Source organism: Pteropus alecto, unplaced genomic scaffold (genome assembly GCF_000325575.1).
Source record: "Pteropus alecto unplaced genomic scaffold, ASM32557v1 scaffold75, whole genome shotgun sequence".
In the NCBI taxonomy this organism is placed as follows: Eukaryota; Metazoa; Chordata; class Mammalia; order Chiroptera; family Pteropodidae; genus Pteropus; species Pteropus alecto.
This window is the reverse complement of record NW_006440638.1, coordinates 31,907,161-31,929,133: the sequence shown is the minus strand read 5'-3', so window position 1 is coordinate 31,929,133 and position 21,973 is coordinate 31,907,161. Positions and strand designations below refer to the sequence as shown.

General features: G+C 53.3%; 1 protein-coding gene across 1 annotated transcript in view; it reads left to right on the top strand.

Moving 5' to 3' along the window:
- PLXND1 (plexin D1) overlaps positions 1 to 21,973 on the top strand; it is a 48,875-nt gene that overhangs the window by 2,335 nt on the left and 24,567 nt on the right. Inside the window, exons 2-8 of the mRNA XM_006917681.3 lie at positions 14,167 to 14,343; positions 17,174 to 17,305; positions 17,602 to 17,702; positions 17,789 to 17,918; positions 19,366 to 19,543; positions 19,722 to 19,830; positions 20,271 to 20,373. Coding sequence (XP_006917743.2) covers positions 14,167 to 14,343; positions 17,174 to 17,305; positions 17,602 to 17,702; positions 17,789 to 17,918; positions 19,366 to 19,543; positions 19,722 to 19,830; positions 20,271 to 20,373 — 930 coding nt within the window. The remainder of the gene's footprint in view (positions 1 to 14,166; positions 14,344 to 17,173; positions 17,306 to 17,601; positions 17,703 to 17,788; positions 17,919 to 19,365; positions 19,544 to 19,721; positions 19,831 to 20,270; positions 20,374 to 21,973) is intronic.

The following is a 21,973-nucleotide window of genomic DNA, read 5'->3' as shown; positions in this document are numbered from 1 at the left end:
AGGGAAGACGCTGTCAGAGCCAGGGCCTTCCTCAGCCTTTCCAGGCTTTGTGTGTCCATCCATATCCTCGGTGTGAGTCTGTCGCCTTGGGCCTCCATAGTCTCCTCCTCCTGCTCTGGCAGGAACCCTCCTGGTTCCCACGGTCCCTTATTCCCAGCCTGGCCTGGTGCAGTGACTCACTCAGCTGAAGGGGGCTGGGGTTTCCTTGTCCTTAGTGGGACAGGGCCTCTCCAGGGACACAGCCCCAGGACGGAGTGGCCAAGGGCCTCCTCCTGACCCTAAGGCTGGGCAGATTCTCAGCCCTCCTCAGCCACTCTCCCTGTGACCTCCCCAGTCCTCTCCTCTTTTCCATAGCTGGCCATGGGCACAGGCCAGTGCCACTGAGCAGGCTCTCCCAGCTGTGTCCAAGGCCCCAGGGTTTGGGCCTCCAGCACAGCTGAGGGTGGGAAGGGCGGATGGTCATTATTCTTGCTCCATCCAGGCTGTTGCCAGCTCCCCAGTTACAGGCTAAGAATTAGGACTTTGCACCCCCAGTTCAAACCCTACTCTGTCACTTCCCAGCTGTGTGATCTTGCAAGGGACTTAACCTCTCTGAGCCTCAATTTCCTCATCTGCAAAATGGGAACAATAAAAAACAAATCTCAAAGAATTGTTTCAAGGATTGAATTAACTAATTAACGTAAAGCAATTTGTACTTGGCACATAGTAAGTACCTGGTAGCATGCTGCTGTTATTACTTCAGGGGATGGTATTATCACAGATATGGGCTTGGTCTTGAACAGCAAACAGTGACCTATTTTGGCTTGTTCTGCGGCAGTGAAGACTCCACCATCTCCCACCTGTAGCCCAGATAGAAGCCTCAATAAACATTTCCTAAGCCCCTACTGTGTGCCCAGCATGGTGCTGTGCATTGGGTGGCAATGGTGACTCACGTGGTTTCTGCTCTCATGGACCACGCAGGGTCTTACAGCCCAGGGAGATGTATGCCATATTGGGAGAACCTGGCCAGAGGGAGCCAGAGATGGGCATCAAGGCTTTCTGGCAGAGTGATATCAAAGTGGAGGTGGATGGATGAGCAGGAGTTAGCCAGATGAGGCCCGCAGAAGAAGAAAGGATCCAGGCAGAGGTAACAGTTGATGGAAAGGCCTGGAGGTAGGACATAGCAAGGCTGGCTAGAGCAACTGAAACATGGCCAGTATGGCCGGAGGAGTGGGGAAAGCATGAGAGAAGGGCTGGGGGAGGTGGGTGGGGCTCGTAGGTTGCAGGTTGGTCATATTTCAGAATTGGGACTATATCTTGGGGAAATGCGGAGACATGAAGGGTTTTAGCCGAAGGAGTGATATGATCTGATTGAGCACCGCTGTGTCCTCCTCTGTAGAATGAGAACAGTAACAAAAGTACCTACCTCACAGGACTGTCGTGAGGATTCAGTGAGATAATACATGTGAAGCTCTTGGTAGGGTGCCCAGCATACGTATTTGCAATTACTATGATTGTTGTTAATGTAATTATTTTAGAAGGTTCCTAGGTGGCTGGTAAGAAGGAAAGATGAGAGGCATGGAGAGTAGTTGGGAGGCTAGTGCCATATCCTAGGCAGGAAATTCACTCATTCATTTGAAAGTATTTCTTGAGCACTTACTATATGCCAGGCCCTGTTGTGGGTGCTGGGCACAGCAGTGGAGGTGCAGGCCAGACCTCGTTCTCAGGATGTGAAGGGTCCATCTGGGGGCATGGAGGGAAGCAGTGGGCTCAGGACACATTCGGCTGCCTGGTTGTAGCTCCAGATTCAGACAAGATGGAGGGGAAGGAAGCTGCCCAGTCTGGCCCGGCATCAGGATGGAATTTGGTGCCATCAGGTTAGAGGACAACACCCTGTCCTTCTATCTGTTCTCCAGGGACATCCGACCTCCAGGTGAGGTGGCTTGGCCAGGCCTCTGTAAACCCAGCCACCTGAGGTTGCTTTTAGGGTCTCAATCCCACAGCTCCAGAGCCTCTGTTGGGGTGGTCTAGGACATCCCAGCTTCTTACCTGGCAGGCCTTGTCCCTGTTCTCCACCTTTAAGACAATGAAGCCTCATCCTCCACTGCTATCTTCCATCTGGGAATCTGGCAGAGAAAGGAAGAGTTGATGAGGTGTGAGGTCAGATGAGCAGGAGTCAGGAAACCTCTATTTCTCCCAGCCCTCGACGGTCCCAACTTTGTCCCTGATGACTTTCGGAGTATTTGAGGGTATTGGACTATTTTGAGAGAGAAAGTGAGTGAGGAAATTAGTCTCCACTGTGTGTAACATAGATCCCTTTCCTCACCTCGTGTTTGAGGTGCAAGTGAATTGGGAAGTTGCCACAGCTATTGAGCGGGGAAACTGAGGCACAGGGTTACCCAGCAAGGCAAAGGCAGGCTGAGTCTTACTTCCTTCCCTAATATCCCCCTAACTCCACTTTTGAATGACCGTAATGTTTGTGTTTTTAAATTAAAAAGAAGACCGACAAGGGAATGTCAATGCTGCATTTTCAAGGTGTCTTTTTATAGTAAAGGTAGGGAAAAAAAACCCTCAGGCTGTTTTAAATTGTCATGCAGTGGGTGGGTGCTCATAGTTAAGAAGGCGTTTTCTGAACCAATTTAGGGGCTGAAATGCTGGGTGGAGGTGGAGGGAGACAGAGCTTCCAAGATGGGCTTTACATTTGGAATTGGGCTGGGGGCTGGGAATGAGCTCCCTGTAACTGAGGGTAAAAGCAGAGAAACTTGGGGATACTTAGAAGAGGGGGTTCCCATGGGGTTGGCTGGGTGACCTGGTAACCTAGCGAAACAGGGCTTGGGCCAGGAGACTGCTAACATCCCTTCCCACCCTGGGAATGTCATCTGTCTGGACCCCCAGGTGTGAGGATAAAGCTGATGACGAGTCCTATTCTGCCCATATGCTGTGTGTCCTAGGGAGAATTGTTTATCTTCTCTTGGCCTCATGCTTTCTCACTGTAAAACGGACCAGTGTCTTCCTCTGAGGATGTGGGCAGATTAAAATTTCACATACAGTGCCCAGGAAATGGCAGGTAGAGGTATTAGTACCAGGAGGGAAAAAATACATCTGAGAAAAGTGTTCAGTGTGTGGAACAGCCATCGGGGCAGGGAGTGCTCAGAGGAGGGAAGATGCTTTAGAGGATCAAACCAGGCCCTGAAGATGAACAAAGGTGGGAAAGACAGAGAGGTGAGGTAAGGGTGTGTCCAGTGCTTTCAGGGGAGCCCCGGCAAGTTCACAGACAGGAGGGCATAGGCTGAAATGGGAAGAGTGGGCCTGCTGTCTCTGCTGTTGATGGGGCAGATGCTGAGCTTCAGGTGAGCCTGAGGGGTGTGTGGAGGGTAGGTCCCCTCTTGGTTCTCTGAATGAGCTCCCAGTTCTGAGCAGGGACGCTGTGCTGGCCTTTCACAAACACCAATGCCTTTTATTTCAGAGCCCCCACCCCACCCCATCTTGAGGCAGGAAGTGCTGTTATCCCCAGTTTACACATGGAAACTGAGGCACAGGATCACACAGCTGGTTAGCAGGAGTGGGGATCTGCAGACTGGCCGTCTGGCTCCAGAATCAGCTCTGGTTTGTGGCTGATGTTAGCTGTGAGCTCTCTGCTGGGCGTTCTGCAGTTATCTCCCCTCCCTCCCGTGGAGATTTGGGTGGAGCCCTTTGTATAAAATATCCTCCTGTGATAGCACCTCCAGGTAGGCCTTGGATGGAGCTGGGAGCTGATGCCAGAGTGACTCAGATCCAGAGTGGGGTGCAGACAGCTGAGGCATCTGTAGAGGCCAGGCCATAAGTTAGGGGCTGGGGCTGATGGGGCTCCTGTGGAATTTGGAAAGGCAGGGGAGCACCTGATTGCATTCATCTCTGAAAGCAGGATGGTCTGGACTCTGGAAGGAGTGAGGCCCCTGGCCCTTTGGTCAGGCGATGTGGTCAGTTTGAATGATGACTTGACATCCCTTTCAACACTGACCCCAGCCCTGCTGAGTGTAGACCATGCTGGGGACTGGGGCTAGGCATGCTTCCTCCTCCCCTCTAGGGCAGCACCTGACTGTCTGGTGTTTGCTACAAAGGTGGATGGAGGATCTGTCACAGCCATGGCCGTGACCACAGTTAAGACTTGCTACACCTAGGAAGGCCCAGAGTGGTGGGTGAGTGCTGGTGCTAACTCTCTGGATTCAAATCTTGGCTCTGTACCTTCCTTGCTGTGGCCTTGGGCAAGCCACTGACCTTCTCTGGGCCTCCATTTCCCCATCTGTAAAGCGGACTCAGCATTGAGAAGAACGTGGAGGCCATGTGTGAGTTGGTGTCAGCCCCTGCGGAAACACCCTCCTCTGCAAGAGTTTGATTTGCCTGCCCACGGTTGCTGGTGGTCATGGAGATTAAGGAAACAGGCTGATCTCGTCTTGTGGTTCCTGCAGGGAGAACAGACATAGTGTCTATGGAAAGAGCATGAGGGCTTGAGCCCCTGGGGATGAGAGGTCCCTTCCATTTTCTGGGCCTTAGTTTCCCATTCTGAATTGGGCCATGGGGTGGCAAGGAACGCCTCACTCTGTCACCAGAATTGCTCTCATCAGCAGCATTATTATTGCTATTGTTCTTTCGTAGGGATTTATTCTTTGTTGGACACTTTGCAAAGTACTTATACATAGTATCTCTTTTCATACTCCCAGAAGCAGAATGAGATGTGTGTCATCCCCAGTCTTTAGAAAGAGGAAACAGAGTCCCAGCAGGCTAAGTAACTTGCCTGAGGTCATACAATGGGTAAAAAGTAGAGCAGGTATATGACTGCAGAGCCTGTGTTCAACACCTTTACCTCCCGATTTCTCTGAAAACACTGACCAAAGAGGTGTGAGCTAAAGGCGCCCTTAGGTCACAGTGGGAAGGGATATATGGGTCCATTTTAAAGGTGAAGAAACTGAGATCAAGTGAGTTCCACCCCTTCTGGGGCTGCTATGGGGAGGAGTGAGAGCTTCCCAGTCCCGGTGCCCAGCATGGTCCCAGGCTGCAGTCAGGCCCCCCACGTGTGGGGCTCCCGTTCCCCAAGACTGCAGCTGTCTCCACCTTTGCCCACCAGAGCCCAGAACCTCCTGGGCAACATCTACCTGTCTATGCTCCTGGTGGAGGGTGCTCTAAAGTGTGGCAGTATGGGAGGGGGCTCAGCTTTGTTACATGGCAGCCTCCCAAAAGGGATGAATCAGACCCTGTCCCTACCCTCCAGGAGCCCCCTAGACAGGGAAGAGTTCATGACAAAAGACATGCTAGCCAGAGCTGCATGCTGACCAGCCTCATCAGAAGGAGTCAGGGAAGGCTTCCTGGAAGAGAGGGACATTGGAGCAGGATTTTGACAGATGTGGCTGGGGAAGGCATTCCAGGCAGAGGACACAGCAGGGCAGAGGCCCGGAGATGTGGTAGAACATGGTTTGGGTAGCAGGCAGAGATGGAGCTGAGAACATGTGGGGTCTGGGGTGCAGGCCAAGGATTTGGATGCTGTCCTGTGGGCTGTGGAGAGCCAGCAAGGTTTTGGGGGAGGAATGAGACACAGTTAATCTGGTTCTAGAAGGGACTTGTGGCTGCTAGCCCCACATGAGTCCTGCCAGGTGCTGGCAGAAGCAAGAGACTCCTCCTGGAGCCCCCACAGCGGCTGGACCAGGTGACTCTCCAGGGCCTCTCCAGCTCTGACAATGGTGTAGGGATTACCATGGAAACCAGGTCCCCACATGGGGACAGGCCTGGAAAGTCTCCTGGCACCAGCCACATGGATTTGGATCCTGGCTCCCCCCAGAGTGTAACCGTTTTCTTCCTTCCAAAGCCTCTGTTTGGGCCAGGGCCGAACCCTGCAGGACGCCAGCACGGGCCCTGGACCGCCCACTTTGCCGCTGATACTCGATGCCACCAGGATCTGCCCACCTCCTGGCCAGTGCGACTTGCCCCTCCCAGTCCACTGTCCTTTACCCTGAAACTCGATAAATCACGTGCCGGAGGAGGGAGGAAGCTCTAAGCTCCATTACGAGGCCCAGAGAGGCCCCAGTGGGGCGTTAATCATGTAGCACTTTCTGCTCTGATGGTAGATAATGGGGGGGCAGTGGGCAGTGGGCAGAGGCCTTGAAGTGGAGGCCAGGCTCGGGAAAGGAGCTAAACGGGGATTGGTGTCCACCCCTGCCCCCATACCTCTCAGAGTGTGTCCACCATCTATGTCGGAGGTCACTGAGCCCTCTAGAAGCGCCCATCTCCTTGATGGGCCTCAGTTTCCCAGCTTGCAGCCCAGGGCCTTTCCAGCTTCAAGTGGCCACATTCCTAGCAGCTGTTGGCAATGCCCGACAGAACAGTGGATGAGAGGCTGTGGTGAAGGGTGAGGACTCTGGAGCCAGCCTGCTTAGGTTTGAGGCTCCCATCTGGACATAATGGCTGTGCGACACTGGGCAAGTCACTTCACCTCTCTATGCCCCAGTTACATTTGCTGGAAAGTAGCATCAACTCGTTAGAGTGTGGCAGTGGTTAAATGAGGTTATACAGGCAGAGATCTCTGCTTAAAATAAACAGTAGCTGCTAATTATTGTATTGTCAATAGTACTGTAATTATTATAAAGCTGTCACTTCCCAACTTGGGAGTGGTCTCTCAACTGGGACATGGGCAACTAGAGGGACCCGTATGTCATCTCCATGTCCCCAGCACATGAGACCTGGCCCAGAGATGTTTGTTGGGGTTCCAGGCCAGCCCTGTCCCCTCAGCTGCACCCACAAGCAGTTGTATGACTCTGGGACTGAGGCCAGCACCCCCAGGAGATGGGGAGGAGGATGTGAGTTCCAGTCTCAAGGGTCCCTTAGCTCCTAGGAGAAGGAGCTGAGGCTCTCAACTTCTCCTGGCCTTCATCCCCTTCAGAGAAAAAGCTGGGACAGAAACTGTTCTGGGTAGGGAGGGGCCAGAGCTGCAACACTCTGCCACCCCGGCCCCCTCCCCCACTTGAGAGCTGGTAGGAGGGAGTGACTTTTCACTGGGGCCCGGGAAGAGTTGCTGGCTGCCCATCCCACATTGTGCTCCTCTGGGACCAGGGAGGGGGGAGTGGTGGTGGTGTGTGGAAATGGGGCCAAGCTGGGTCAGAATGAGAAACAGCTTCAAGAAGGGGGAGCTGGGTGTCTGTGGGGGGGCTGCGTCCAGCTAACAAAACAATGGCTGCTTGAGTCAGCCACTGTGGCCGTGGTTCCCAGGCAGGCCCTGAGCAGAGCAGGCCCCGGCCTAGCTCCCAACATCCTGTCCTGGGGGAGGATGGCACTGCTGATCCTGCCTCAGATGCTTGCCTTTGGGAAGCTGTAGAGTGGCTTGTCCTGAGGTTTTCTCCATCCTCTGGCATCCCTGAGCTTCCGCCCAGTGGCCTGCAGAGCTAATTGGAAACATTTGTTATAGGAGTTGCTGTTACTGTCCCCACTTTACAGATAAATAGATCAAAGCTCAAAGAGTATGGGGCACCCCATCTTGAATGAAGAGCCAGGAGGTTTGGCACATCAGGAGCCTCAGCTTCTGTCTGTAAAATGAGGACACAGCAAGAGTGTGGCTGTGAGGTAACTCTGCTCGGTGCCTGCACACATCAGATCTTCAATCCAGCCAGTCCTCTGCCCTCAGCCTGGGGCTGTCCCTCCAGCCTGCGTCCAGCTTGGCAGCGGGGCCTGGAGTGTTAGTTGTGGGTGGGCAGACATCTCGTGCTTGGGACAGCCTGACCGGCTGGTTCACACGGGCCTTCCAGATGGTGCCCAGCTGGCCTGGATGACCTCAGTGCTCTGGATCTGGGTGACCCACCTCCTCCAGAGAGAGGGTTGGGGAAACCGAGGCAGGCCTCTCTGAAGTTCCAGAATGGTCTACCTGAGCTTGTGTGTCCATTGCCATCTGCCAGTTCATTCTACCTGATTCAGGCAGCCTGGGGCCAGGTAGGGAATTATTGTGCTGTATGTTCTGAGGAATCCTCTGTCCCTCTCCGTGCCTTGGTTTTTTCAAGGTGCCGCTTTTCTTCTCCAGCTCAGGCCTCCTGCCTGTTGTTTCTTGGCCCTGGAGGAATTTCTCATTCCCCGGCCCCTCCAGGAAGCAAGCATCTTGATCACCCACAGGGAGGTGCTGGTATTTCCTCTCAGTAGCAGGCAGCTTCCTCCTTGTCATGGGGGATGTTGGCCAGAGGCCCACCAGAATCAAGTCCATCCTGACCCCTTCCAGGGCTGGCATACAGCAGGCCCATGGTTCTTTGCATATCTCAGTTTACCCTCAGTGGAGGTGTCAACTCCGCAGACCCAGATCCCAGTAGCTGTGGTATTCCAAGAGACTGCACAGGCTAAAGTGGGGGGCGGAGAGTGGGGGGAGTTTGGTTTTCACAGATGTGGCTTCAAATCCTGACTTGACCATGTGTCCTTGGGTGATTTGAGAACAGTTCCTCCTTTAACCTCAGAGCTTCTTAAGTGTGGGGAAGGAATTTCTCAATTGGACTTTGCAGAAAGCAACAATCCAGGCCTGGCTTTTAAAGCCTCCTGCAGACTGTGCCTATCAGATCCCTATTACATTGTACCCTGCCTAGTAGTAGTCCCTGTTTGCTCCCTCTTTTCTGGTCCTGTCTCTGGAGCATCTCCTTGCCCCTCCTCGGCTGTCCAGGCTGTGGGAGCAGGATTTGGCCTGGACCAGGGGTTGAAGGAAGCCACAGAGGGGCAGGCCAGATAGAGCAGGGTCTTGAGGGCCCAAGAGCAAAATTTGGGTTTATGTAAAGGGCACTGGGGATCCATCGAAGGCTATTGAGCTGTGGAAGGAATACGATCTTCTTTGTGCGTCTTTAAATAAACATTAAAATTTTTATTTTGGAATAATTTTAGATTTATAAGAAAGTTACAAGGATAGTTCCTGCATACCCTTTCCTCAGTTTTCCCCATGGCTTAAGTCTTCCATTACCATGGGACATTTGTCTAAACTAAGAAACCAACATAGGCACTTTATTCTCAACTCCAGACTTTACTTGATGAATGTCCTTTTACTTTTCCAGGATCTGCCTTTGCATTTAGTGCTTCACAGTTTTAAATCTCCCTTTGGCTGCCATGGAGGGTGAGTTGGAGGGGGCCCACCTGTCCCCCAGCCTGGGAGTGGTGAGCATCAGGCCTCTTGCTGTTGGCTACTTAATACTCAGAAGTGTGCTTTCCACTCCTGGCAGCGAAACCTCATTTGCCCAGGATCACAGTTCAATAACAATGAAAGACTTGAGGCAGGAAGGTGCACAAAGCCCCAATAGCCATCTTAATCTCTACCTGGGACAGAACCACTGGGTTTTGCAACCTGTCACGGTGCCCACCATCAATGCCTCATCCTCTTTGGAGTGCCACTTGAGGTGGGACTGAGGTTTGGTGGGGTCTGTGGGCAGGATGTGGGAGGCTTGAGAAGCTGGGCTCTTGAAGCTCTTGCTCCAACTGGCTTCCTGAGGAGAGAAAGTCAACACAATTACGGTTGGTAGAGAAATCAATATGTCAGGGTTTTAATGGGAGAGTGGGCAGAGCTGAGCTTTGGCCCCAGGAGGCAGCCAGCTGGAGGGGGCAGGGGGCATCCTGCTCTCAGAAAAGAGTTCAGACCAGAGGCATTTGCTCATTTCATTTTAGAGAGAGATAAACCGAAGTTCTTAGAGAAACCAAGACCAGCAGACAGGTGTTGTCTGGGCCTAAACACCTGCCTCTCCTGTGTTGCCACACCCAGAGTAGGCATACAGTTAACCCATACTTCCCCTTAGTTTTCCAGCACCCAGCATGGCAGTGTTGCTGTCAATCTCTGCTTGGAAAGGGAGCAAGCGAACATAGTTGTTCACACTATAGTCAAAATTAGTTTTATTCCTTTGGTAAACACTCATCCCAGAGCATAGCGTTTGCCCTGGAAAAGCTCTTGCATATGCTACCATAATACATGAAGGTGGTGACCAACAGCATGGTGCCCTCAGAGGAGGGGAGAGTTTTTGAGCCACGCCTTGAAGGCTGGCCAGAAACTTGCTGCCTGGCAAAGGGAGGAATATCATGGGTTAAGACGAGGGGGCTGAAGGGCCAGAGGACATATGAGTGGCTCAGAGGTGTGGGAAGGGCACTGACTACAGAGGAAACCTTATGAAGTTTCAGAAGTTTCAGGAGCCCAGGCGGGAAGTGTGGCCACAATTGAGGAACTGCAGAGATTGATGTGGTTGGAATTGAGGGTGGGGCAGAGGAAAGAAGTGAGACTTGAGGCCTGACCAGTTGGCAGGAGCCAGATCATAAGCCTTGAATGCCAGGCTTGATCCTGAGGACAGCTGGGAGCCAGAGAGAAGTTTAAGTCAGGGAGGAGCTACCTAGTTTTGTGCTTGGAAAGGTGGCCCTTGTGGGCTGCAGGGGGCTGCCGTGGTAGTCCAGCCCTTCCCCTGCTCCCAGGGGGATTTGTGTTTCTGAAACACCTATGCTGAGTGAGACTTGAAGACAAGCCGGTGCTAATGGAGGAACTTCAGGCAGTGTCATTCAGTCAGGGTTGTATTTTGGGCCTGTGGAGCTGAGTTCCCCAGGAGACCGAGTTCGGCTGAGGCCACTCTCTAGACAGGAGGCCTGCCTTGCTTTGTCCCCAAGCCGCTGTCCCTGTCCCCTGGGCCTGCAACCCCCTCCCCCAACAGGGGAGGCATTTCCCGCCAGCCCGGCTTCCATTTTTCAGCCAGTTCGAAGCCTTGTGATTTCCCCTGGCGGTTGGGGAGTCAGCTTCCCCCTCAGCACAGATCATTTGGAGCAGCCAATGGGTTACTTCTCCTTTAAAATAATTTTTTTTTAAATTTTATTTTTAGGATAAGAAAAAAAAAGTTGGAGGAAAGACGTTTTAGAAAATTCCTTTGGTGCGGAATTAATGGCTTGTGAACGTCAGGCCAGGCAGGCAAGAGCCGGGTTCCCAGCATGCTCTTCCCTCATCCTCTCTGCTTCCCTGGTTCACAAATCACCCAGAGCTGGGTGCCCATCTGGCTTTTCCCAGGACTCCCCCACCCTGGCTGGCTGGGGCCCCCCATCCCAGGGCCCAGGGCTGAAAAACTCAAAGGTGTCATCGGGGCCTCCCAGGTCTCCCTTCCTTCCTTCCCACACTTCCCAGAGCTCAGGGAGGAAAGTCATGTCCCCCAGGCAAGGTTTACAATTTTAATTTTAAAACAACTTATGGTTTAATGACACAAATAATCCATATTCAATGAAGAAAAATTATATAACCCTTAGGAAAGGCATCCCTCATGGCAGGACTCAGGCCTGAGTGCAGACGGAGCCCACCTCACCTCCTCCCTGCAGCTGCAGTATGGGCCTGAGCCTGGGCCTGGGCAAGGCAGCTGGGGAGATGGTTCAGCATCCCCTTTCCTGGCCGCCCCCAACTCAGGTGTACGCAGGATGAAGTCAGGTGGGGCAGATCTGAAACTGAAAGATATGAGGGAGCCAATTACAGCTGACCCTTCAACAACACAGGGTTGAACCACACAAGTACACTTGTATGCAGGTTTTTAAAAATAAATACACGATTTTTTAAAATAAATATATAGTCGGCCCTCCATAACCCTGGGTTTCGCATCCATAGTTTGAACCAATCTTGGATCGAAAACAGTATTTTCCATCTGTGGTTAGGAGTCCAAGGATGTGGAGGGCCATATGCCTTGTTCTATGCCATTTTATATATAATGGACTTGAGCATCTGCGGATTTTGGTATCCGCAGGGGATCCTGGAACCAAGCCCCTTTGGATACCGAGGGACTTAGTGGGGAGTCAGAAGTTAAACACAGATTTTCAATTGCATGGGGGTCAGTGCCCCTAACTCCTGTGTTGTTTGAGGGTCAACTGTATATTACAGTCTGGGGAATGGCCCTCCAGGCAGAGGGAACAGCAAGGGCAAAGTCCCTGAAGCAGGACCCCGCTTGGAATGTTTGAGAAACAAATTCGCCTGGTGTGGCTAGAGTGGGGGAGTGAGGGCCAGGAAGTTGTAGGATGGGCTTGATGGTCTCAGGGGCCTGATGGGAGGATTTAGGATTCATGATTTATTCTGAGTGTCACCATCAGAGAGTTCTAAACTGGGAAGACCTGCTTTGCATTTCAAAGGGCTTACTTGGCAGCTATGTTCAGGGGGAAATGTTGAGAGGGGGCTTAGAGAGCCTCCTAGGTGAAAGGCTGGCCACCTTAAGGTGGTCCCAGGCAGTGAGGTTCTCAAGCTTTCGAGGTTGGCACGATTTGTCCAAAATTCCACTTTATAGTAATAATTGTAGTGACAAGCATATCTGAAATAGCAACAGTATCAGCTAACACTTCTGGAGCATTGACCATGGGCCACACCCTGTGCAAGCCCTTGACACTGAATTATCTCATCCCAGCCACTCTGAGGGAGGTGCTGTGGATGTTCCCATTTTATAGTTGAGTAAACCTCATGAGTCTCAGAGAGATGGAGTGACTTGCACAGGTCACCCCCAGCCATCCTGTGGAAGACCACCCACTCATGGCTTCTGGTGCAGGGCACCCCCAGCCGCACCCTATCTCTGGGCTCAGGGCTTGACCCCCAGGGATGTGCTAGGAAACAGCCCCTGCCCAGAAACCCATCCAAGTATGCTTATTCGCCCAGGGACAGAAGGACCTGGTATTTATTGTTTTCTTTTGAAAACTAACTGTGCTTTTGTGCAGAACCCACATGTGCACATAGTCAATGGCTTGGGCTTGCAAAAAAACACAGATAAGGAAAAAAATGTTCTCCAAAGCGGCACCCTAAAGCCAGTTCTGATGCTACTTTCTGGTGACCTTCTGAGTCTCTGCTCAGAGCCTCCATTGCCTGTATCCTGGCATCTGGGGGCCGAGTTATGAGCTCAAGTCTGCTACCAGATTCAGCCCTAGAGGCATGGCATTGCAGCTGGTGATGTCAAGCAGGTCGTCTCCCCTCTGAACCTCAGTCCCCCCATCAATGACATGTAACCTCAGAGGGCTGCCAGGATTCAAGGAGTCGATGCCCAGGCCTGGTCCATTGTCCATTCCCAGTAAATGTGGCCTATTATGATGTTTACTATCATGACTTTTTCTTTGTTTATGCACTTGTTTTACCAAAATGGCCCCACAATGTCCTGTAACTTTTCTAAGCCAGATGTGTTTCTGTCATAATGTGGTCACATTGTGGTCACACTGAGGGGTGGCAATGGCTCTCTTGGATGATGTACCATAATTTCCATGCTCAGTCTTGTCAGACATGAGGTTGTGTCCCTTGTCCACTCTTCTAAACTATCCCTGTGTTTGCCTTCTTGTGAATTTGCCCAATTATCGTCTCAAACATGCTTCCTGGAGGTCTGTTTTGTATTTTTGTGCAAATTGCAGAAGGAACCTTGACCAACAATACCTAGAGAGAGGTGGGAAAGGTGGGAGCAAGTCCAGGGAATGCCCAGGGACTGTGGTCACCAGCCGCAGTTGTCCTGCTCCCATGGGGTAGAGCTGATTTGCCACCTGAGGTGGCACTAGGCTGGCGTGGAGGGTAGGCCTACGCATTTGGACACAACTGGCCTTGCTTTGCCCATCTCTCATGTGGGTAAATGATAGGATGTATGCTTGAGAAAAGCCTCAGTTTGCAGGGGGCCTCAACCTGAAGTCTGGTGAGCTGCTAGGAACTTGGGGGTGGTGGTGCTGGGGTCAGATCAGGGGTCCTGGGAGGATGGAACCCCATGGTTGCATGGTGGAGACATAGCCAAGGCAGGAGAGATGCCCCGTGGGTATCAGCAGATAAGTTGAGGCAGAGGATGGCTTCAGGTGGTCCGGTGTAGTTTGCTCTGCCTGGCTGTGACCAGCCTGGAGGGGCTGCTCCAACAGTATGAGAGTGTGTAGGCCTCACCTTGTCCTGACTTCCCTAGCCCCCCACATACCTGACCTTGTCCCCTCACTAGCCCTTTTTACCCCCACCAAAACTCCTCTTGTATGGTTTCTCCATACCTGAAACGTCATCTTGGGACAACTCTGTGACTAAAGCCAAGGTCAGTCTGGGGTCAGGGACGTGACCCTGTTTATGTTTGGGTCTCAACCCAAAGCTGGGCCTATAAAGCAGGAGCAAAACTTTAAAGCTCTGATTCTGAGGCCTTAGATACATACAGTGCAGCCAGGGAGCTGAAGAAGGTTCCAGAGCAGAGGTCTGATGTGCTTTTTCTCTTCCAGCTGCAGCCGGAGCAGTTGGACTGTGGGGCTGCCCACCTACAGCACCCACTATCAATCCTGCAGCCCCTGAAGGCCACGCCTGTGTTCCGAGCCCCGGGCCTCTCCTCTGTGGCCGTAGCCAGTGTCAGCAACTACACGGTGGTCTTCCTGGGCACAGTTAGTGGGCGGCTGCTCAAGGTAGGGCTATGGTGGGAGCCTGAAGGGTGAATGGGGGGTGAGAGGCCAGTTGGAGGGGAGGGAGGGGCTCCAACCCAGGCCAGGTCCGATATTAGCCTTTATTGTCTCCTCTTTGCCTGGCACTTTACAATTTACAAAGCATTTTCACATCTGTTTCTGCCCCTCTCGCTCGTAACAATAAGTGCCCCGGAGGAGGAGGCAACCAGTTGCTGAGGGCTGGCCCTTCTCTCAGGGTCTCTGGGACTGGGGCTTTGAGGCACACGGATCTGAGTTCAAGTCTTGGCTCAGCCACTTGCAGGCTATTTGATCTTGGGCAACACACTTTCTCTTTCCGGGCCTCAGTTTCGCCATCTGTGAAGGGCTGTGTGCCCTGCCTCTTGAGACAGTTGTGGGGCTTTGATGGGGAAGGCCGCAGCCTGGCAAATAGGGGCTTTCATCTTATCTCCTCCTCCTCCCCACTTGCCACCCTCTGAACACCCCCCTACACCAAGGCGACTGGTTTCCAGAGGTAATAATACCTGCCTGAGATTCCTGTATCTGGGAAAGATGAGAGGAATCTGGTTCCCATTATGGGGCAGGACAGGCTTGGTGGGGCCTGTGTTGGGCCTCTAGGTGAGGACCTGGATCTCCCCCTACACACCCCATCCATTTCTCACTCCCTGCCTGTTGGGAAAGTCAGCTTCATGGCACGATTCCAGCGTGCACCAGGCCCTGGCCTAACTGACTCAGATTCTATAATCCAATTCCCTCAGCTGCCCAGGCAATGCCTCGGGTGGGGTGGGGGTCGGAGCCCAGCTCAGCCGGCTGAGGACCCTTGCTGGCCCACAAATAGCAATGGGGGAAATGCCAGGCATGGGAGCAGGGAGGAGGGCAGGGGAGTGTCCTCCTCAGCCTTTGAAGCCCCTGTTGAGAGTCCTTAGACAATGGGGCTCATGTTTTGGGGTTAGATACTTGGATCCAGATCCTGGCTCTGCCTCTCACAGCTATAGTAACTCGGGGGCAATTGCTTCTCACCCTGAATAAGCCTCAGTTTCCTTATCTGTCATGGGGAAAATGGTCCAGGACTGTGGTCAGAGTCTACTGTGACGATGCCTGTGCACATGGAAAGCAAGGAGTCTCCCCACCCCCTGCCTATGAAGCTGTACTTATGAGGCACCCACTGTCTACCCAGTCTTGAAGGGCACATCATAGGCATCTCATTTAATTCTCACACCCCTGCAAGGGAGTCAGAACTGTGATCCCCATTTCACAGATGGGGACACAGGCTCTGAGAGGGAAAATGACGCCAAGTCACACAGTAAGAACGTGGTTAAATTCAGGTCCAGCTGGCCCAGAGCTCACACTGTCTCTTCTCAATCCAGTCTTCACCTGTCACCCTGTGCTGTGCAGAATCTCATCTTCTGCCAATTCTTCCCCTGTGCAACGCCCAGTTCAGGCCCTGGAGCACAGTGGGTGCTCAGTAAACATTTGAAAGAGTAGAAATGAATTGAGTGGTAGATGCGTGGGAGTGGAGCTGTGGGTAGCATACCGAACCTAGGATCAAACTTGCCAAACTGCCTGGGACAGAATCTGCCAAAAGGTCACCTGAGGTTTCAGGGGTTGGGACAGAGCCTATGGGAGCCTGAGAAGAGAGTAATTTCAATTTGGTGTGTGGAGGCCACGTGGGCAGCTTTTCTGGAGGTGACATTGGGAGGACAGAGCTTGGCCTTAGTTGCACATGGGTCGAAAGGGGACGGGGAGAGATGTTCCAGAAGGAAGCACAACAGGAGCAAAGGCCCAGAGATGGAATTTGTGAGTTGGGAGTGGGTGGAGATGAGGCTGGCAGAGTAAGTTGGGGGTCAGATCATCAGGGCCTTGGATGCCAACTCAAGTTTATTACATAAGCAGGAGGGAGCCACTAAATGGTTTGGAGCCCCCAGAGGAAGGCCGAGCAGTAGGAGGTCCCAGGGAATCATTGACTGCTGGTCCCAGCTCAGGGCCTGGTGGGGCCTTGGCAAGATGGCATGTTGGGAATGTGCGAGGCCAGTCAAAAAAGAGCAGTTTGATGGGACTCTGAAGGGCATTGTTGGTTCTCAGGAGGACAGGAAGAGGGACTCTTAGAGCCAGAGGAACTTTTAGGCCCCAGCTAGTCCTCGTTCTCCTGCCTGGATGTTGGACCCCAAACCCCAGCCCTAGCCTTGGACTCTGGACTCAGACGAGCTGAGGCTTGTATTGTGACCCTGAAGCATCTTCACTTTATGACTCTTGCCAAATCTCTCAGCCTCTCTGGGCCTCAGTTTCCTCATCTGTGAAATGGGTACGAGAGGGAAGGTATGAGAGTGTGACCCCATCAGCACTTTGTGTGCATTTTTTTATTTAGTGCTCCCCACAGTCTTGTGGAGCAGGGACCATCATTAGTCCCATTAGTTTAGGGAACAGGCCCAGAGAGGGGACGTGCTTTGGACAGTTTGTCCATTTGTAGAGCTTATAAATGTCAAAGCCAGAATTCAAACCCAAGTTCTTGCATGATGCCAAACAGCCTCCCAGAGAATGTTTGTAAGCTGTAAAGCCCCTGTGTGTTCACAGGGTGGTATATGCTGACGAGGAGCAGGGAGGGAATTCCTGGTGGGGGCACGGCAGAGGCAAAAGTGTAGAGGCCGGACCCACTCCCCCGACAGGTCTGTGATTTCCTACCAGTCCTGGAAGGGCCCAAGAGTGGATAGGGAGGCTGTGCCCCAAGTCTGGATCAGGGCCCCCCTATCGCTGGGGAGCAGCTCCCCGGTGTTTGGCCTCCCCCTGCCATGGGCAGCCTCCTGGTGCACCATTACCCTGACAGCCGCCACCCCCACAGATCAACCTGAATGAGAGCATGCAGGTGGTCAGCAGGCGGGTAGTGACGGTGGCCTACGGGGAGCCTGTGCACCACGTCATGCAGTTTGACCCAGCAGATCCTGGTTACCTTTATCTGATGACGTCCCACCAGGTAAGGCCAACGCCCCAGCCTGACAAGGTCCCAGGATGAGCTGAGCTCTCCTGCTTGCCAGGCCTTTGCACACGCTGCTCCTCCAAGAGCACCCTCTTTCCTCACCTCCTTTGCCTGCTTGCCCTTCACCTCCCAGTGCAGCCATCACCTCTGCAGGGAAGCCTCGTTCCTGTGTTTCCCTGTCATAGTGTCCAGCCACAGTTTCCCCAGCCTCTCATGGCCCTCGCTTACCAGGCTGACTTCTTGGGGGAGGGGCCGGCAGCCCCACTGAGCTGGGCCCCTGACTCTGCCTCTAGATGGCCAGGGTGAAAGTCGCTGCGTGTGCCGTGCACGCCACCTGCGGGGACTGCGTGGGCGCAGCCGACGCCTACTGTGGCTGGTGCGCCCTGGAGACACGGTGAGGCCCAGGGCGGGGACAGGGCCCGGGAGGCCGTGGCAGGGGAGGAGCCTACCTGGGTCCTGACGTGTGTCCTGCCGCCACAGGTGCACCCTGCAGCAGGACTGCGCCAACTCTAGCCAGCAGCATTTCTGGACCAGTGCCAGCGAGGGCCCCGGCCGCTGTCCCACAATGACCGTCCTGCCCGCTGAGATTGATGTGCGCCAGGAGTACCCAGTGAGTTGGGAAGCCAGAAGCCAACTCAGGGGATCTGGGGTGGGGAACCGCCCTTCATCTGGCACCCAAGCCCTGAAACATCAGGACTCCTCTTTGTAGTGCCCCAGGGACCTCGAGACAAACAGTGATGTAGTGAGAGTGACTGAGCTTTTCTAAGCACTTACCAAGTGCTAGAACATGCTGTGTGTGTGATGTTCACCTCCGTTAGACCTCACAGAACTCTATGAAGTGGATGCTCTTAACATCTCCACTTTACAGATGAGGAAACTGAGGCACAGAGAGGTAAACTGACTTGCTTAGGTCATACAGCTAGGAAGTAGCAGAACTGGGATCTGAACTCAAGTGGGCAGGCTCCAGAGTCCCAAGAAGGCGGGGACAAGTCACAGGATGGGAGGTGAGAGGGCTCCCACACCTCACCTTCTTTCCGTTTCCTGGCCCCAGAACAAGGGAAGGGCCCCTGAGTACCAGGCTGCTATTTCTCGTTTTCAGAAACAGATGAATCTGTAGCATGGGAGCAAGTGGCTTCCCCGTTGCCTGTGCCCATGAGGGCCTGGGGCTGCCGCAGCCTACTCCCCACCCATAGGAGGCAGCATCGGGACAGGGATGGTTCTAGGCCCTGACAAGCAGCTGCAGCTGAGGAACAGACAGGCCCACCAGCACTGCCCCCAATGATTTCTCTGAGGCTGGGTGTCCTCATCTGTTGTGGAAAGATGATGGTTCTGATGGGCCAGATGAGGCCTTGGGCTCCTCTGCACCACCTCCCCATTATTCCATATCACAGAGTCTTTCACACACCTTATTTTGACAAGCGGACAGAGCATGCATAGGTTTATCCGTTCATTCATTCATTCATTCATTCGTTAGGATGTTATTGAGCACAGTTATGTGCCAAGAGCAGTTCTAGCCTCTGAGAGTACAGCAGTGAACAAAGCAGACGAATGATGGCTGCACTGGGAGGTGAAGGGCAAGCAGGCCTTTGAGGGGCTGACATGCTTCTAGGATGAGAGAGAATAAGCAAGATAAGATTTCAAGGTGGTGATAAGTGTTATGGGAAAAAAAAGCAGAACAGAGAGAGGGGTGGAGATTGAGTGGGAGTATTGACATTTTAGACCAGGTCAGGTGACATTTGAGCAAAGCTATGAAAAAGGTGAGTCAAGTTGAGTATCTGAGCAGAGGGAACTGCCAGTGCAGAGGCCCTGAGGTGAGAAGATTGGTGGATTTGAGGGAGTATTAGGGGATGGGGTCAGAGAGGTCAGGGGCCAGATCTCCGTGGCTACTGTAAGATCAGCTTCCTTTTGCAGATGGGGAGACTGAGGCCCGGAGGGTTACATGTAGGCTGCAGCCTGGATTCGTAGCAACTGGCCACCTGTTCTCCTAGGGTTGCTAGGCTGGGGGTGGGGCTGTGAGGGGAGGACCAGCCCCCCAACTGCAGGTCCATTGCCTCCAGGGCATGATCCTCCAGATCTCAGGCAGCCTGCCCAGCCTCAGCGACATGGAGATGACCTGCGACTATGGGAACAACATCCGCACTGTAGCCCGGGTCCCGGGCCCCGCTTTCGGCCACCAGATTGCCTACTGCAACCTCTTGCCCAAGCATCAGTTCCCACCCTTCCCGCCCCACCAAGGTAAGCTCTCCATTCATTGGGCTGGGGGGCAGCTGTCTGGGGGCCCTCAGATGCCCATCCCTGAAGGGATGTAATGGTGGAGCCCAAGCGTGGGAGTCCTGATATCATAGTCTCTGAAGTCAGTGGAGATCCCCCGCCCCCTTGTCCTTCTCTCCCTGGCTTCCCTGATCCGTTCCAGACCATGTGACTGTGGAGATGTTTGTGAGGGTCAACGGGCGGAACATCGTCGGGGCCAATTTCACCATCTACGACTGCAGCCGCATTGGACAAGTGTACCCCCACACAGCGTGAGTGGGTTGGGGGACTTGCTTCCGGGTGGCAGGACGAGGTCTTTGCTGTTGGGGAGGCCTTTGAAAGAAAATTATAGTGTCCTAGAGGCAGACAGGACCCTCAGTTGTTTATTCACCAACTCATTTATTCCGGTAACAAACTCTTATCACCCAAGTGCCTAGCCTCTGTGAGCACCTAGTCTGGGAGGAGCAGAGAGGAGCGCTTTGATTACACTTAATTCAGTCTCCTAAAGGTCCCACTTGCCTGTTTCTTCCTTGCATACCTCTTAGAGTGGGGATCTCACTACCCTACAAAGTGCCCAACCCCGCCTGTCAGCTCTGATAGTGAGAAAGACCTTCCCTTGTGCTGGGATCTGCTTCCTAGGTCACAATTACTGGGGGCAGGGGTGAAGTGAGAGGTAGGGAGCTGGGTCTCTGAGGGGCTCCCTATCTTCCAGCTGTACCAGCTGCCTGTCGACACAATGGCCCTGTTTTTGGTGCACCCAGCAGCATGCCTGCGTCTCCAACCAGTCTCAGTGTGCGGCCTCACCAAATCCCACGGTAAGCCAGGTCTGGGGGCTGCCCTCTGCCTCCACTGTTTTATTACTTTTTTTTTTTTTCATTTAATACATTGAGAACATTTCCATGTCAGTAAATTTTCTTCTTTGGCACCAGATTTCACAGCAGTGCTGGGCCCGTCACATGGCAGCACGTGTAACCAATCCCCTGTTGGTGGACATATTACTTCCCGTTTCTTTTTTGCATTCTGATACAGCCAGGGCACTGTGCATGTCCTTGACTATTCCCTGGAAACCAGTTTTTAGAAATGGAATTTTGGGGTGAAAGGTGGCCAGACTTTTTTACACTTTTAGCTTAGCTGTCCTCCAGAAAGCCCGAGCCAGTTTGTACTCCCACTTGTAGTAGGAGGGCCCCTTTCTGCACATCATGCCAATACTGGCTAGGTTTTAATTTTATCTTCAGTATTTCAGCAACCCTAGGAAGTCAAGGAGTACCAGACTTGGGCCTTGAATCCAAGCCCTTCTGTCTTGGAGCCTATGTTCTTCCTGCTTCCCCAAATCAGGTGTGAGCTGAGAGGCTCCTGTCTCGGTCTCCCCGTTAGCACTGGGGACCCCGGAGCAGGGAATACCAGGCTCTCTCTGGGTGGAGAGGGCTTGCTAGCCCCAGGAACCACACGCTCCCAGGTCCTTTTGCTCATGCTAGTCCCTTGGACTCCACAGAGTGACTCTGTACTGGCCCTCCCTGGCGCCATGGGATGGCTGGATTTAATCTGTTACACCAGGGTGGGGTGTGGTGGGAGAGTGAGGAACATGAGGAAAAATACAAACGGAAATGCCTCATACCTTGCCCCTGGTTATGTTCACTTGCAGGGTGGCCTCTTGCCTTTGCTCAAAGACCCTCAAAGGCCATCTCAGCCTTGTATCAGGGGTGACCAAATGGAATTCCTGAGACTTTGGCTGGGGTGGAAATGCCTGGCCAGGCAGGATGGCTGGACCAGGGATGGATGCCAGAGTCCTGAGACCTCAGCTCATCCCCTGTCAGACCTGGCTGCTGGGCCCTTTGTCTAGATTCAGGGGCCAGGGGCCAGGTGAGGTACTGAGTTCCTGCCTGCAGCTCATCTCTCTAGGAAAGGGATGTCCCCATCCATTTTCCAGATGGCACAACTGAGGTGGTCAGTATGACCCTGGCACCCTGGCACCCTGGCTCCCAGCAGAAGGAGGTCACTGGGGCCCCACCTTGGACATGCATCCCAGGAAGCAGCCCCAGCCTCTTGGCACTGGGTTCAGAGAACTCATCAGGAATCCTTGAGGCCTTGTCTGCCCACGGCAGGTGCCATGTCATGGTCTGCACCTGGAATCCTCTGGTCTCAGCCCCTCTTGCCTGAGCCTCAGAAGTGCTTCGAGGGAGGGGAGTCCAGCTAGAGCAATGCTTAACTCAAAGCAGTGAGGCAATAATGTGGGTCTCTAGCACTGGGATTGAGGCCCAGTGGAGGCTGTGTGGCCAGACTGAAAGGCCTTGAGGTCCTGTTCTGCCCTGTACACTGAGATTTCCAGTCGGCCGACCAGGGCTCCTGTTCTTGTTTGGAGTCCACACCTCCATCCAGCCCCTAGCTCAGGGCTATGGACACAGTAGGGACTCAGTG